At 42.3% G+C, this 16,350-nt stretch overlaps 1 protein-coding gene across 4 annotated transcripts in view; it reads left to right on the top strand.

Annotated features, from left to right (window-relative positions):
* Positions 1-16,350, top strand: part of COL24A1 (collagen type XXIV alpha 1 chain) — a 256,970-nt gene that overhangs the window by 41,990 nt on the left and 198,630 nt on the right. For all 4 annotated transcript variants that reach the window (XR_012905946.2, XM_075936387.2, XM_025183174.3 and 1 more), the window contains exons 5-6: positions 1,759-1,812; positions 14,832-14,885. Coding sequence is in view for 3 of the 4 variants with exons in the window: in XM_075936387.2 (XP_075792502.2) it covers positions 1,759-1,812; positions 14,832-14,885 (108 nt within the window). In the remaining variant the exon portion in view is untranslated. The remainder of the gene's footprint in view (positions 1-1,758; positions 1,813-14,831; positions 14,886-16,350) is intronic.

Genomic DNA, 16,350 nt, shown 5'->3' with positions numbered 1-16,350 from the left:
GCTATTAGCTGTGTGCTGCTTCTCTTGCTGCTCAGTGATGATGGTGTTAGTGTTTCTTTCCCTCTACCTCAGTTGCATAACGATCCTCCTGCCTCAAGCCCAGGATTCCTGTTCTCGGGTCCTTCTGCCCTTACTCATGCCTTAGTCTGATGGTTGCAGTACTGACTCCATAGTTAGGAGCTTGATTTTAATCATTTTTAACTTTATCAGAAAAGTTCCTTTCTGTATAAAATTTCTCATGCGGGACATCTGCACAGAGGAGACTTAAAAAATGAAAATTGGACTGTATTAGTCAATCTGAGTCTGAGATAGTACTCTTCAAAAAACAACAGAGTTTTTTGGATTCGAAACAAATTCTGTGGGGTTTGTTTTTTTTGTCACTCATATCTCTAGAATGACTGTTCAAGTTTTACTTGAGATCTATGTTAGGTGTCAGTGAGATAGAATTCCTATGGAATTCCTATGGCAACTTTTATTGAGCAGAAATGCTTCTGTGCTCTCCCTTATTGTTGTAGCATTTCTGGAAAAACAAACAAAAAAGCTCTAAAAACGTTTTGAACCATTTCCACATATCCCCACTATAATTAAATTGGTACTTTCAATAGCCAGATTCTTTTTTCTTGTAAATCCCTGAGAGAGACTCAAAATCTGCCTGTATGAACATTAATCTCTTAAAGGAGGCTGGGATCAGTAATTGCATAGTTAAATCAACATGGTTATTCGCTGGAAGAAGCATTAAACAGTGAGGCTATCAGTGTTAATACACAGCATAACTGGTAAATGCTGAGTCATATAAGAGAAAAGTGAATGTTATAATGTCTGTCTTAAAAGTTCACTGAATTTATATTTCATGAGTTAAAACAGATTCTTATTATTTCTGGTTCCTTTGATAAACTCTTGGGGTGAAATTTTTGCCTCGATGGAAGTCATTGAAAGTTTTGCCATTGACACCAGTGTGGAAAGGATTTTATCCTGAAGGTCCTTCCATATGTCATAGATGAAGAGCTGCTGACAATCATTGTGATGACCACTCCCTAGTGCCCCATTCTATAAGAACTGGCTTCAATGAGAGTGGAAGGTGCTCAGGGCCTTGCAGGATCAGGTGCCCATTGTTGAAATTTTTTAATTTCTGGTGTGGATGACATGGAAACATGTTTTATTCCATTGCAGGAAGTATTATGCAACATTCCACCATTACTATTTTGGACAATCACTGTGACCAATGGTCTGTTTTGCAAGCGTCAATGGACCAATTCGGCTGTGTTCTCCTGATGTTTTTTGCATGGAACTCTCGTTGAAGTTGATGGATGTTAATCATATAATAGTTAACTTTGATCTTCCAAAACATCAGCATTCTAGGCCATTGATTTGGAGTATGAATTGTTCCAGTTCCTTACTGAATGAACTTTATATAGCATAGATAGGGATGCCTCAATAATGTGATGCTTAGTAAATGTCATATGATATTCTATGGCTGAAAAGTCATTGTCACAATGAGCTTGCGCTAATATAATTATGCTGAATTACCTGGGAACCCAGTGAAAACATAATAACTGAGACCATCAAAGAAGTCTGTGGGAATTAGGTGCTCAACTCCTATTTAATTTCTTTGGGAAATAGGCACTGATTCTCTTAGGCCCATTGGAAAATCCTAGCTAATGATTTTAAATGGAACAGTGATCCTGCAGGATGAGTCTCTGTACAATGAACATTGTTTGGCATAGTACTGAATAATTCCACTCTATCTTCTTTTTATAGGGTATCCCAGGGCCACATGGGAATCCAGGTTTGCCAGGGCTGCCTGGTCAAAAGGTAAGTTAAATTGAGCCCCATTGCCATAAGCATTATTCAAATTTCCTGGTGTGTAACATTTTGGAAGTCCCAGAGCTTGCTTCCAGTAATAGTAATGATTAATTTTATTTTGTTTACAAATGAAGACCACAGCTATAAACAGTTTTTAATTAAATGTAACCAATAAAACTGAAGCCAAGAGAAAAAGAAAAAATAGCCAGTTTCGCAGGATAAAATGATTCATGTATAATGATGGCCTGGAAACCTTTACTCATGTGAGTAATACTTGCTTTCCAAAGGGTTTCCATGGAAGTCAATCCAACTATTTGGATGAGTAGCATTATTCAAGTGAGGCTTTTGCAGAATTGGATATTTATTCCCTCTGGTAACCTTTTACTGTGGGGGGGGGGGAACCCCCACTCTCCATACATACATCTACTTGTTTCCACAATTTCACCTGTTTGGTGGCATTTCAATATTTCAGCTTTAAAGAGTTTATTGATTAAAATGATAGAATAAGAACTGTGGGACTTAGATCTGATATTTCATTCAGTCAGAAGCTCTGTTAAAATCTTTCAACCCTGAGTTACACAGGCCACTTTACATAGCTCAGGCAGATTAGTTCAATTGTAAAATGCCTTCAATTCATATTTGGTTTTAACAATTTGTTAGATATGTTAGGAAAAAACAACATGATGATTTGTTGTAGTGTGATTCCTTATGGCAAGAATCTGACCTGTAGTGACAGGTGTTAAAAACTGCTTTAGGCCATGAAAAGATATTCAATAAAGTGTGTGATGTTGTCATTTAAAACAAAGTAGCTTTGTGTTTGCTATATGCCTTTTCTTAATATTTGGTTTTATTGCAACCATTAAACATAGTGATTAATATAACCCACTTTTACAATATTTGTGCACAATGTGTAATGAAGAAGTGTAGACCGCTGTTACTTGAAATAACTGTAGCCAGCTATTCATAAGATGTATTTCATAAGATATATTTCCTTTCATTGAGTAATACCAAGATTCTGAGAGATTTTTAATTCATCATGTAGCTGAGTACATGATTTTAAGAACTGAAGTAATTTATAAAAAATAACGTATTTTCTAGGCTTATCTATGAAAGCTACATTTTCTTGTTGGGCACAATTTATCATTGTTAATACTGTATCATTATTTTATGCGGGAGGGAGGGGGCATAGAGCTGCACTCAACTTCTGTTTTACTCTAAAATTGCCATCTTAATGCAAATTCCTATCAAAATATTTGTAATTAAATAGAAGTAAGACAGAGCCTCACCAAATGTAAAATGGAGAAGCACCATCAAAGTCAACTGACCAACATGGGTTTACACTAGCTGAGACTGAACACACTTAGGTTTAATCTTATATTGCAAATGGCCAGCATTACTGTGCTGGGTTCCACAGTGCCCCTTGGGGAGATGGTTCAGGGTGCTGCCCCTTGCCCCTTTTCCTGGACAATCTGCTCATGCCCTGGTGGGAAAGAGAAGGGAGTGGGAAAGTGATCTGGGCTTGAGTCCTAGCCCCTCTCAACTCTTGTGGGTCCTTCTTAGTCCTTGATATTGCTCTGCTGGGGCAGGGTCTCCCTTCCTCCAGTTCTCTGATCTTTCAGCAACCAAACTCCAGTCTTCTCTCCTTCCTCACTCCACATAGTCTGCCTGAAGCAAGCAGGGCTGGGACACATTTCGCCTGGCCATGGGCAATGGGGAGAGAGTGGGGCACCTTGCCTCTGGGCCTCAGAAGGGGTGAGGCCTTAGGTAAAAGGAGTCGGGGCTAGGAGGCCCCAGCGCCCAGCACTGCCAGGACCATGCTATATCTCCCCAGTCAGCTCTCAATGCCATGAGGACTGTGCTGCGTTTCCCCCAGCGAGCCCTCAGCGCTGACCAAACCACACCACACGGGATTGTGGTGGTGATTGAAAAGACCCCAGGTTCTGGCCACTGCTGCTGCCCTTTGAAATCACCAGGCCCTGGGGCAACGGCCCTCTTTTCCTCTTACCTCCATTGCCTGTCGTCAGCCCTGATCAAGCCCAAGATGTATCATTTCAAACAATAGTTCTCAACTTACACTTGTTCCTATTTACTCCATTGCCCAAATGGATCACACGGTAAGTGCCTATTGAAGCCAAGGGGAGTCTTTCCATCGACTTGAAAAGGCAGAAAATGAACAGGACCTGCACTTGGGTCTCCATGCCAAAAGAAGCAAGTGTAAAGTGTTTGGGGATAGAAATAGAAAGTGGAGGGATAATGGAGTTTGAAGAAATTTGCTGGGAAAGAGAAATCAATTAAGGTAAAAATAAGTGACGGGAGAAAGCTGGTCCTCCAATCCTACATCCATTATGCACGATTAGACTGCTGCACCCATGCACAGTGGTGCTGAGGGAGAGGAGCAGTCTGCCTGCATGCAACACAGAGCAGAATTGGAGCCCGAACCAGAAAGTTAATGCATTGAAAAGAGAAAGGGGAAAAAACCCTGAAAGATCTTAAAGGAATGAAAATATTTATTAAAATATAAGGCATGGTTAATTTAAGGGTAGTTATAAAAATAAATCAAATATCCTTAGTCCTGGCTGGGGCGGAGTTAGTAGTAGTAGTAGTGCTGAACTCCTTTTGAATACTCTGGATCCTTTTCATTTTGGTTTTAAGAAGTTAGCAGGTATGTCAAACAGTGGATTTTTATAAATAGTTGTCTCATTGCATTAATCTGGCTATATGCCAGAAAATCTATAATCATCCATTACCCTAAGTAAAGAGCTTTGTCTGATACTATAGGTTAATTTCAAGATCCAGTCTGTGGCTGTATTTTTTGACAGGAACTTAAACATTCCGCTGATATATGTCTTGTCATTTCTACCCTTAGGCCAGATTCTTTTAGAGTATTGACATTGTGCATCCACATGCCACTCCATATGCCACTGTTTATTGACATAACACGTAGATTCTTACTATACTTTAATGGGTACAGTGAAGTAGGGAATTAAATGAATAGAAGTTGAGCCAATTTACTGAAGAAGGAAATAGCTTGAAATGCAATTAGAAATATGTATACAAGTGTTGATTGTATGGAGGCTTAACTATCACAAAGGCAGTAATTATATGTAGTGCTTCTTGTTTTCATAAAGTTTGTTACATGGACAATAAATTCATTTATCTGTAAGGCTACATCTAGACTGGCATGATTTTCCGCAAATGCTTTTAATGGAAAAGTTTTCCGTTAAAAGCATTTGCGGAAAAGAGCGTCTAGATTGGCAAGGACGCTTTTCCGCAAAAGCACTTTTTGCGGCAAAGCGTCCGTGCCAATCTAGACGTGCTTTTGCGCAAAACAAATCTGAGCTGTCTACGCTGGCCCTTTTGCGCAAAAGCTTTTGCTCAAAAGGACTTTTGCCCGAACGGGAGCAGCATAGTATTTCCACAAGAAGCACTGATTTCTTACATGAGATCGTCAGTGTTCTTGCAGAAATTCAAGCGGCCAGTGTAGACAGCACATGCTTTTGCGGAAAAACTTGCCAGTCTAGACACAGCCTAAGAATCTAGAATGATGATGCAAAGGTAAAATATAGTGAATCACTGGATTCGCTACTGCATTGCACCTTGTATAATCATTTATGCAAATTGAACATAGAGTGGAGGAATCTAATTCAAAGCATTTTATAGCCACATTGCATGAGAGTAAATAACTCCACAAAGTGCAGTTTTTTAGTAAATAACTACACAAAGGGCAGCACGGACTCGGGACTATGATTTCTAATACTTTAGGACAAGAATGCCCGTCCTGTGAAGAAACCTACCCCAATGGGTTTAAAGGAGCAATTGGACTCTGTGAAGTTTACCTGGTGAGAAGGGTTAGAAATCTGCAGATTTTAACCTCTCTGAACCATATACATAGAATGATAAGATTGGAAGGTACTTCATAAGGTCATCTAGTCCATTCCTCTGCACTCGTGGAAGAATTAAGTATTATATAGACCATTCTGGACAGGTGTTTGTTTAATCTTCTCTCAAAATTTTCCAACTGTGAGATGTGCTGAGAAATGGACTCCCTCTTCCATACAGGGGCAAAAAACATACCTAGATGATCCCTCTTCCTGCCTACCATTATGGTTCCTCAGAGCCTGCCTTTATTCATTACCTAGTATATTGATGTTTTCTGTTTTAAAAGTGTTGGAAGTTTGTTTTTCTAGTTTTTATTTTGTAATTTTCTTGGCTTCACAGCTTTGTTTTTATGGATTAGTAGTAAGAGAATCATGAAATAAAAGGGTATATGATTTGTCTCACAAAAGGAATTTTTGAGAGCTACCAACAGAAGGCAAATTGCAAAATTATTGTCTTACGAATTATTTTTAGAAGAACCGTGTTTACTGTGTGAATATCTAGCTTCTGTTTGACACTGGCAACTTTCAGTCTCTGTTTGCAATATGGTCTTTCTGTTATGCCATGCAAGCTTTGCTGTTATTAGAAAGATGCTAATCTTTATTCCAATTAAACCCTTAGAAGGTAAGTACCATATATAGATTCAGTCTCATCTTTAGTTTGGAAGACCTGACATGCTTATAACCACTACTCAAGCTTTCTCTGAGCAGTCATAACAAAGTAACACTTGAAACATTTTTAAAGAGAAAATAGATCAGACCCTCAGGTGCAGTGCAGCTGGTGTCTGTCTTACCATGTGTGGACTTTGGCTGTAAGCCCAGTCTAAACAATCGAGGGAGGAGCACCACACAGCAGGTGGGAATCTTCACTGGTATGTGAGCCTCTTATGCCAAACTCCCTCCCTAATGCTCAAGTAGTAGGAGAGAGTGGGAATGGGCAGGTTATCCCTCTGCCATGACACATCTAGGCTGCATTTTCTGTTTTTTGTGGTTGTTACAGGCCAATGTAAGTCATAGCCCACCCTGAGGATTAACTCCTATTCTCATGGAACTATAAATGCATGGCAATGTTAACACTTGCAAGCCAAATTGTTTTAGAGTTAGAATTGTCTGTCTCACACATGAGCACACGCTGGGCACTTTTTGCAGTTACCAAATATAAGTTCTTTTTTCCAGAACATGCTAGCTGAACAGTGGCTTGGCCGGTTTCCTCCATCAGAGAAGTATTAATTTTTGGCAGCGTTGTGTTAGTACATGCAAAGAAGCGTAGAAAGTCATGAGATGCCAGTGCTACAAAACAAGGGCTTCTTGAAGAAGAGATGTCATTTGAAGATTTTAAGGTTGTTAATATGAACCCTATCTATACTGAGACTTTTGTTGAAGACAAGGGCCTGTCCAATTTGTAAATGGGCACAGTGCCATTGTACCAGAAGGGTACAAGTGTGGGTCTCTCTCTCTCTCTCTCTCTCTCTCTCTCTCTCTCTCGCACACACGCACGCACACATGCACGCTTGGTGGCTGTGGGCAGAATTCTTTGTTGGGAATGCCTGAACAGCTGTCCATACTGATTTTAGTTGCTTATAAATAAAGGGCATGTGCCATCTTTAATACAACTGTGATCTGGACTAGCTTTAACCATTAAAATAATTTCCTTGGCTACAGAGGAGAAATTCTTGGCTAGGACAGACCAAGCTGTGTGTGGAGCAATTCATTATTATGTGGTTTGCAGCTTCAAGGCTGAAAGTTACATCTCTGGCCTGTACAACATTGATATAATTAGGTCAATGGAGTGTAACCATATGTACTGTGTACAGCATTTAGTGTAACTAAAACCAGTGAAGATTACAGATCTCCTGCTTGACGTTGCATTTTATATTCCTTTGTGCTGTATTTTAGCTTTAAAATGATTATTCTTAATGTTAAGATTTTAAACTTTACAAATGACCAAGCTTGAAACAAATGAAGCAATGGACTAAGATAACCATTTAGAGGGGTTATTTGTGTGACAAATAGAGGTTCTTGATCCACCTGCTGGAGGTTGTGGGCCCCTAGCATTGGCGAGGCTGCTAATAGCAGAGAGCACTGCAGTGCCAGACATTCAGCCCTGCTCTGTTAGAGGACTCAAGCTAGATGAAACAAACTAAAATAGTGGGAAAGGCTGAAATAGCAGATGATCTGCTGAATCAGTACTTCTCCCAGGGACTGCTGTTACTGAGGCTCTTAAGTAATCTGCAACTCCAGGAGAAGACAATCAGATCTCTGAAAAATTGGGTCTGAAGTCTATCAGAGACACTGCTCTTTATTTGGTTGATAATATGTCAACAATGCTGCTATGTTTCCACAACATGTTCTGTGGACATCCAAAGCATTTAAATCAGTATTTCTTAAACTTTTTAAGACCGAGGAACACTAAACAATATTTTTTTTTATGGGGAACACCAGGGATTTTTGTTGAGCCACGGATGGCCATTTGAACTCTGTTCTCTCCTATGTTTACTATGCCCCTGACTCTCAGGGTCAAGATGGATACATGACTAGAAGTAAAAGTAACCCTCTCTAAGAACTTTTCCCACCATCCTCCTACCCATAGGGGATGAGTTTGGCCCCCACTGAACCCTCTCTCCTCTGGTGCTGATCTCTCCCCTTCAGGTGTCTGCCCTTCTGCTTCACTCCCAGAATCCCCTGGCACCTGCATCTTCTCTTACCCCTGCACCCTCCTATGCTTCCTCCTTCCGTCACTGCCCCTGTCCCCTTGCCCTCTTTCTCCCTGATGCCCATCCCCCTCACCAACCTCTGCCCCAGTTCCTCTCATGCCCCTCTGGGCCCTCACATGGCTTGCTCCATCCCCGCCTTTCTCATGCCCACCCCTCCTTTCAGCTCTTCTCTCAGCACCTCCTCCTCCCCTTGCTTCCTCTTGCCCCCAATGCCCTTCCCCTCTTCTCTCCCAGCATCACCCTGTCCCCTCCAGCCTCCCAGACACCTCCCCGCCCTCCTCCTGCCCTTTTCCTCATTGTCTCCACTTGGCCCCCTGGCATTTGTCTCTCCTCCACCCTGCCCCTTGGTGCCTTCCCCTTTCTTCTCCTGATCTGACCCACTCCCCTCAGCACAAGCCCCTTCATCTCCTACCCTCCTTTCCCCTAGTTCTCTCTGAACCCCTCCCCCACCTTTTGCTTTCTAGTTTGCGGGGCTGGAGTCTGTGGTCGGGCCCCTGGAGTCCCTGCAGCCCTGGCCCCAGCTGCTTCAAAGGCAGGATCACTTGCCGGGCCTGGATCTGGGCCGCCTGCGGTGCTAATGTTAGTGCCGCATTCCAGTCCCTGCACCAGCTTTGTCTCCCATTAGGAGGAGCCCGGGGGGAGGGGGGAGGGGGGAGGGGAAGAGAAAGCTCCCACCTTCCCAGATCTGTCTTGCGGAGTGCAGCAAAGCGAGCAGATCCATGCACTGATGCTCCCCACGTGGAGTGGGAAGGGGCGGGGGGAGAAAGCGCCGTGAACAGAGCACACCGGCAGAGCTCGAATGTACCCCACTCTGCAGCGCTCCAGCCGGGCTCTGCACAGTCTCTGCTGGGACTCTGGTGGCAGATCCCAGGAGTGGCTCATCGGCTCTGACCAGTGCCCCTCGCCCTCCAGCAGCGGTGGTGGCCACCTGTGTATGGAGGAGGCGACATGGCCGGGCTGGCGGCTGCACACGGTGGAGGCAGTCCCGCAGTGAGAGGGAAGACCACATGGTGGTGGGGGCTTGCTGGACAGCGGCATGTGCTGCATGGGAGCTTGGAAGTCTGGACACTGCGCACCAACATCAGCGGCCCTGGTTGCCCATGGAAAGCACAAGCACCAAGGGACCTGCTTAGGTGCTGGGTAGAGATGGGGAGTTGCTGCTGCGCTTCACTAGTGCTGGGTGTCTTTAAATCTGCAATTGTTCCAGAAAAAAAGGGATGTATGGTCACCATATCTCCGCAGCACACCTTGGATTGGTGTGCCACGGAACACAGTTTAAGAAACGCTGATTTAAATAAGAAGTTTTCAAATGGTTGGAGGATTTGATGGGAAAATGATTCAGATTAAAGGACACAACTGCGATTTTCATAAGAAAGTAATATTCAGATAAAGGAAGCTCAGATAGATAGGGGCCTATCTGTTTCAGCTCAGATGATGTCTCTATGTTTCAGCTAATGAGTTTCAATTAAACAAAATCTGAGTGTATCACGTGGAGTTGAGGAAATTGTAACATTAAGTAGGGCCCCTTTCAAGGTTAAATGGTCAAAGGGTCAGTGAACGTAAGTTGTTGTCTTGGTGACAGAGGTGAAGAAGGCTGTGGAAAGGGAGAGATTAGCCTGGAAGAACTCCCTTCCCCTAGAGAAAACCTTTTCTGAATGTAGAGGGCATGATTTAGTTTTTTATCCAAGTTAACAGGGCCTGATACTATTTTGCCCCAGGGTACTGAAGGAATTAGATGAAGAAATCTGAGTGCTGCTGGCAATAATATGTGCAAACTCATGAGTGACAGGAGAGGCCCTAGAAGACTGCACCTATAGTTCCTATCTTTAAAAAGAGGGCGGGGAAGAAAGCTTGGGAACTATAGACTAGACCAGTCAGCTTGACCTTGACCCCTGGGAAGCTGCTAGAGCTGGGCTGGGCAAAATATGGCCCGGGGGCCAGATCTGGCCTGCCAAGTCACTGGCTCTGGCCCACGGACCACCCTGCTGGGACCCTCAGATACACAGCTGCCATGGTTTAAAGCACAGTCCGTGTGGCTCTCTGCTCTCCAGGGAGCGGGAGGCTTTGTGTGATCTTCCAGCCCCCAGTCCAATCCTCAGCTCCTATAGGCTGGAAACAACTGGCCAATAGAAATTGACCCCAGCCAATCTCTCAGCTCCTAATTGGCCTGAAGGATGGGGGCAGTACAAGCCTCTTTCCCTTTCCACAGATGAGACCTACATGGCGGGAACAAGGCTGCAGTTTAAAGTGACCTGGGGATACAGCAGGCAGGCAGCACAGCCAACCTTGGGGGTGCTGCAGGGCTGCTGGCTTAGGTAAGAGCCTCCCAGTCCGAGCCTGCCTCTGGCACTCCTGCCCCTCCCTCATCCCAACTCCCTCCCCTAAGTCACCATCCAAACCCTCTGCACCCCTCTGCCCCAGGTCACAACTCCCTCCCAGACTCTGAACTGCCTCCTACACTCCTCCCCCAGGCCAGAATCCTCTCCTGCACCACACTCCCTCCCAGACCCTGAATGCTAATCCCCTTCACCAGGTCACCACCCAAACCTTCTGCAGTCTGCACCCCATTTTCTCCTTCTACCAAGTCACAATTCCCTCCCAGACTTTGCAACTCCTCCTAGAGCTCTTCTTCCAGGCCAGAATCCTGTCCTGCACCCATAATCTCTCCCTGAGCCTACAGCCCGATCCTCTGACGCAGGTTGCAACCCCCTCCTTCACCCAAACTCCCTCTCAGACCTCACACCATCTCCTGCACCCTGGTACCTTACACCATGCACCCTTCTGTACCCAACTTCCACCCTAGACCCTGCATCTCCTCTGCAGAAAAGTGCGGCCCCATCCCCAAAAATTATTGCCCACCCCTGTACTAGAGCAATGTATACAGTGTTCAATTTGTGAATACCTGGAGAACAAAGGAGTAATAACTAAAAGACAGCGTGGATTTATCAAGAACAAATCATGCCAAATAAGACCGATTCTTTCTTTGACAGGATAACTGGTTTGGTTGATAGAGGGAATGTGGTGGACATACTATACCTGGATTTCAGCAAAGCTTTTGACACAGTCCCAAATGACATTCTGATAAGTAAGATGGAGAAATGCGGGCTCAACAGAACTACCATTAAGTATCTATTAATAGAATGATGTCAACATGGAAGCAGGTCTTAAGTGGGATTTCACAGGGATCTGTTCTGGGTCCAATATTGGCTAACATCTTTATTAATGAGTTGGATGTGGGAATTGAGAGCATATGAATTAAAGCTGTAGATGATACAAAGTTAGGTGAGGTTGCCAACACTTTGAAGAATAGAGCTAAAATTCAAAGGAATCTTGATAAACTGGAAAACTGGGCCACTGACAACCAATGAAATTCAATAAAGAGAAATGTAATGTGCTGCACTTACGGAAGAAAAACCAAATGCACAAACACAGAATGGGGGATAACTTGTTTGGCAGCAGCACTGCTGAGAAGAATCTGGAAATTGTGGTGGATCATAACCTCAAAATAGTCAACAATGTGATGCCGTTGCAAAAAAAAGCAAATGCAATTTTAGGTTGCATTAACAGGAGCCTGCAAGTCATAGGAGGTGATAGTACCACTCTACTTAGTCCTGGTTTGATGTTAGCAGGAGGACTGTGTTCAATTGTGGCCACCATGCATAGAAAGGATGTAGAGAAACTGGAAAGGATCCAAAGTTGAGCTACAAATATCATCAAAGGGATGGAATGTAAGCCATATGAGAAAAGACTGAAGCAACTGGGCATGTTTAGTTTGGAAAAGAGGAGATTAAGGAAGGACATAATAGCAATCTTCAAATACTTGAAAGGATGCCATAAAAATGGAGAAAAATTGTGCTCTCTTGCCACAGAGGGAAGGACGAGAGGCATAGCAAATTTAGATGAAATCTCAGGAAAAGCTTCCTAACTGTAAGAACAGAACAAGGCAAACAGACTGCTTCAGGAGGTTGTGGAAGCTCCTTCACGGGAGGTTTTCTAATGAAGGCTGGACAGCTATCCACCTTGGATGGTGTAGACCAGCAGTAGGCATTAACCCGAAGATGGTTCACCAAGGTTAGCCCCTGGAGGGCTTCCAGTACTTTCTTCATCTGTGCAGCCACTGGTATGGCTGCTTGCATATCTGGTTGGCTGTGGATCGCCATTCCCAGCCAATGGGAGCTGCAGGAAGTGATGTCCCAGTTCACATCACTTCCTGTAGTTCTATTGCCCAGGAACAGTAATTTGCGGCCAATGGGGACTGCAAGCGGCCATACCTGCAGATGTGCAGGTAAATAAAACACCAATGGCCTGCCAGGGGCTAACCTTGTTGAACGCATCCAGCCCATGGACTGCTTATTGCCTACTCCTGGTTTTAGAAACAACAAATCCTACATTTTGACAAGAGGTTAGACTACATAACTCTTGTGATCCCATCTAGCCCTACAATTCTATGACTTCTAGTCAGGAATGACTCATAAACTGCCTGGTTAAGAAAAAGAACCTTGGCCTGTTGGGTTTCTCCCTCTCACTTGCTCTATTCTCTGGGGTTCTGTGTCCTTTTTAGGAGGTGCTTGATATGTGAAACCAGATGGCAGAGGCTACTGTTTCTGATAACATTTAGAGAAAACATGGAATCATGAAGACCTGGTGGATTGTTTCCATTTGATAATAATAGTTCTTCTAAATTCGGGCTAGAAAACTGTTTAAATTCTTGTGTTGTCTGTTGTAAGCCCGGTTAGTTCTTTTTATTATTTAAACAGGCAATTTACTACTTTTGAGGATTAATTTATTACCGTGAACCAAAAGCAATTGACTTCAAAACATGACAAGCATGTACACTTCTCAGATATTCATGGAAATAGAGACAGATAGTGATGCTTCAAAGACAGTGGAAAGTAAAATATAGAATGCTGAAGAACTTGATGTGGGAACACAACAAACTATGAAAATATGGAATATGAAAAATAGCCATATTCATTCCTTATGTGGGATAACATTCTCCTAGTGCCAGAATATGTGAAAGGCCAAATGAATATTTCTGCAATTTATTTTTCCAATAAAATGCCCTTTGCCTGCCACATGAACATTGTATTTCCCCCTTAAAAATATCTATATTGTAAAATTTGTAAGGAATGTACAGGCAGTTCTCAACTTCACAATGTTCAACTTAAGAAAAAAGCACTTACAACAGTTCTGAATTGACACTCTGATTTGGCTTATGACTAGGTTTTGACTTTATGATTCTCGGTTCTGCAATGGAGTGTATTGCAGTTCCAAGTTATAATGTTTTGACTTTCAACACAATTTTCAGGAACCAATTATATCATAAGTCAGAAGACTGCCCGTAAATCTAAAATCTTGAAATTTTGAAATAGCAAATGGGCAACTTACCACTAGCCTTAAGGAGAAATTACATCAAGGGGTAACTCCTGTGAGTTTCATGCAAGTTTTGCTTTTTGGGGAGTGGGAATATGCAATGAATGAAAAATTGCAACCAACTGACTCAATCTAATAGCAGCTTTCAAGTACATGAGATTAAAGGATAGGAACAAAACAGAACTGAACAGAAGTACAAATGACATCACGACTATGTTGATGTTCATGTGTGAAATAGTTTGACACATCAGGCTTTCATAAATCAGCACAGTATCTGTACAAGTAAAGTATTCAATTATAACTGACCATGCAGGCACACTGACTTGTTTATATCTCTTACTACATTGGCAATTAGCTATTTTAATGTCAATGCTGGGAAGAAATGCTGGGAAATTCAAATTTATCGCCACATACACATTGGCTGTGTCTACACTGGGCCACTTATTCCGGAAAATCAGCTGCTTTTTCGGAATAAGCTGTGAGCTGTCTACACTGGCCCTTGAATTTCCGGAAAAGCAACGATGCTCTACTGTACAAAATCAGCCGCTATTCCGGAAAAACTATTCTGCTCCCGCTCGGGCATAAGTCCTTATTCCGGAACACTGTTCCGGAAAAGGGCCAGTGTAGACAGCCCAGTAGTCTTTTCCAGAAAAAAGCCCGGATCGCAAAAATGGCGATCGGGGCTCTTTTCCGGAAAAGTGTGTCTACATTGGCCACAGACGCTTTTCCGGAAAAAGGGCTTTTCCGGAAAAGCAGCCTGCCAATATAGACGCTCCTTTTCCGGAAAAACTGAAAACGGAATAGTATTCCGTTTTAAGCATTTCCGGAAATTCATGCCAGTGTAGACACAGCCATTCAGATTATTGTATTTATGGTATCTAGTGTGACATGTTTATTTTAATAGTAAAATAAACATAAAACATTTCTGGAATAAGAAATATACCTTGCACAGCATAAGATCTTGCATACACACAATCAGTTTTTTCAACAGTGAAAATATTTGGGGCTGGCTATATAATTAAATTATCTGTCCCTTTGCCACACTGATTTAATTTCTCTGCAATAGGGCCCTAAAGGAGCTCCAGGATTCTCCCCAGGACAAGCAAAACATGGAGAAAAGGTAACTGCTTCTTAATTACAGAGAAATGTTAGCCTTTTTGTTGTTGTTGTTGAACTTTAGTCATGTGCTCTATTGTTAAGTTTAATTATTGTTTAATTACCCAGTGGTGTGTAAATTGTAATTTCTGTTTTCCCATTATAGTTTGTCTCAGAATGGCTAATGTCTATATGGGTGGCTAAATTTGAGTGTCCTATGATAAGGAAAGCCTTTAGCAACAGTTATGAACCAAAGACAGATATAAAATAAAAACACATAAGGGTGCACCTGTAGTTAAATTTTAAATTCTGCATTTGGTCTCAGATTTAAGAAACAAAAATTTTAAAAAATGTTATTGAAAGCGTTAAATCAAATTCAGTGTGTTAGGATTTGATAAATATGGTACAATGAGACTCCTTCAGATCAGCAAAAAAAAATGTGTACTGAAACCTTATACCATCTTATATTAGTACACAAAGCTAAGAGTGACGATGGTTAAAGGAATACTTCCAACTTAAAAATCACATCTCTACTTGACAATGTTTTATTTTCTGTGGTTGCAAGGGATACTTCATGTTAACATAATTAAAATTTTAGAAATAAGCCTTTTCCCTATTTTTCAAAATCTGACAGCTCTCTGTGTAGCTTTTTCCCTTGTCTACTCAGTTAGATCTTGATTCCATAGACACTTAAGCACGTGCTTAACTTAAAGTACGTGAGTTAGACTCATTGAATTCAGTGGGTTACTCATATATTCAAAACTGAGCATATGAGTAAGTCTTTGTAGTATTCGGGGATCAGGGATGTAGTTAGCAGATTTCCCCCTTTAAGTGAGTCTTTCACATCGTAATAGGAGAGGATAAAAACATGAAAAAGAGAAATGTGATTCTAAATCTGTAAGCTTGTGTGAAGGGGGGCCAGGACTAGGTATAGTCCCCAAATGATCTTTAACTTACTTTTTAAACTTACTAGACTTCAGATTGATGCTATCTCTTTATAGGTGATGAATTTCCACATACACACATCGTCCTGTTGAAAATTCACCAGTTTCACTGTTTTCTCTCTCAAAAAAATATGCTAAAACATTTTGTACTTGAAAATAAAGATCCTCATTCTGATCTCACTTAGGGTGTCTCTAGACTACAGGGTTTTTGTTTTTGTTTTTTTAAAGTGGCCTTTTTTCGAAAAAACTTCCCCTGCCTCTAGACTGCTGCAGAATTCTTTCAAAAGTAAATTGAAAGAAATGCAGCAGTTTTTTCGACCGCAGAAAACCTTGTTTTATGAGGAATAACACCTTTTTTTGAAAGTGAACGGCCTCTTGTGCATTTCAAAGCCACGGACCCCTGGCTCCATGGTACATTCATGTTGCTGGGAGCCCAGGGTAAGCTGGAGAGTCCCCAGCTGACCCTAGATTCTGCACAGCACTTCCCTGGAACCTGAAGTCAGCTAGGGACTCCCCAGTTAACCCTGGGTTCTGCCTTGCACTTCC

The sequence above is a fragment of the Pelodiscus sinensis genome, chromosome 9 (assembly GCF_052426305.1).
Source record: "Pelodiscus sinensis isolate ZL-2025 chromosome 9, ASM5242630v1, whole genome shotgun sequence".
Classification (NCBI taxonomy): domain Eukaryota; kingdom Metazoa; phylum Chordata; order Testudines; family Trionychidae; genus Pelodiscus; species Pelodiscus sinensis.
This window is presented reverse-complemented; position numbering and strand designations above follow the sequence as displayed.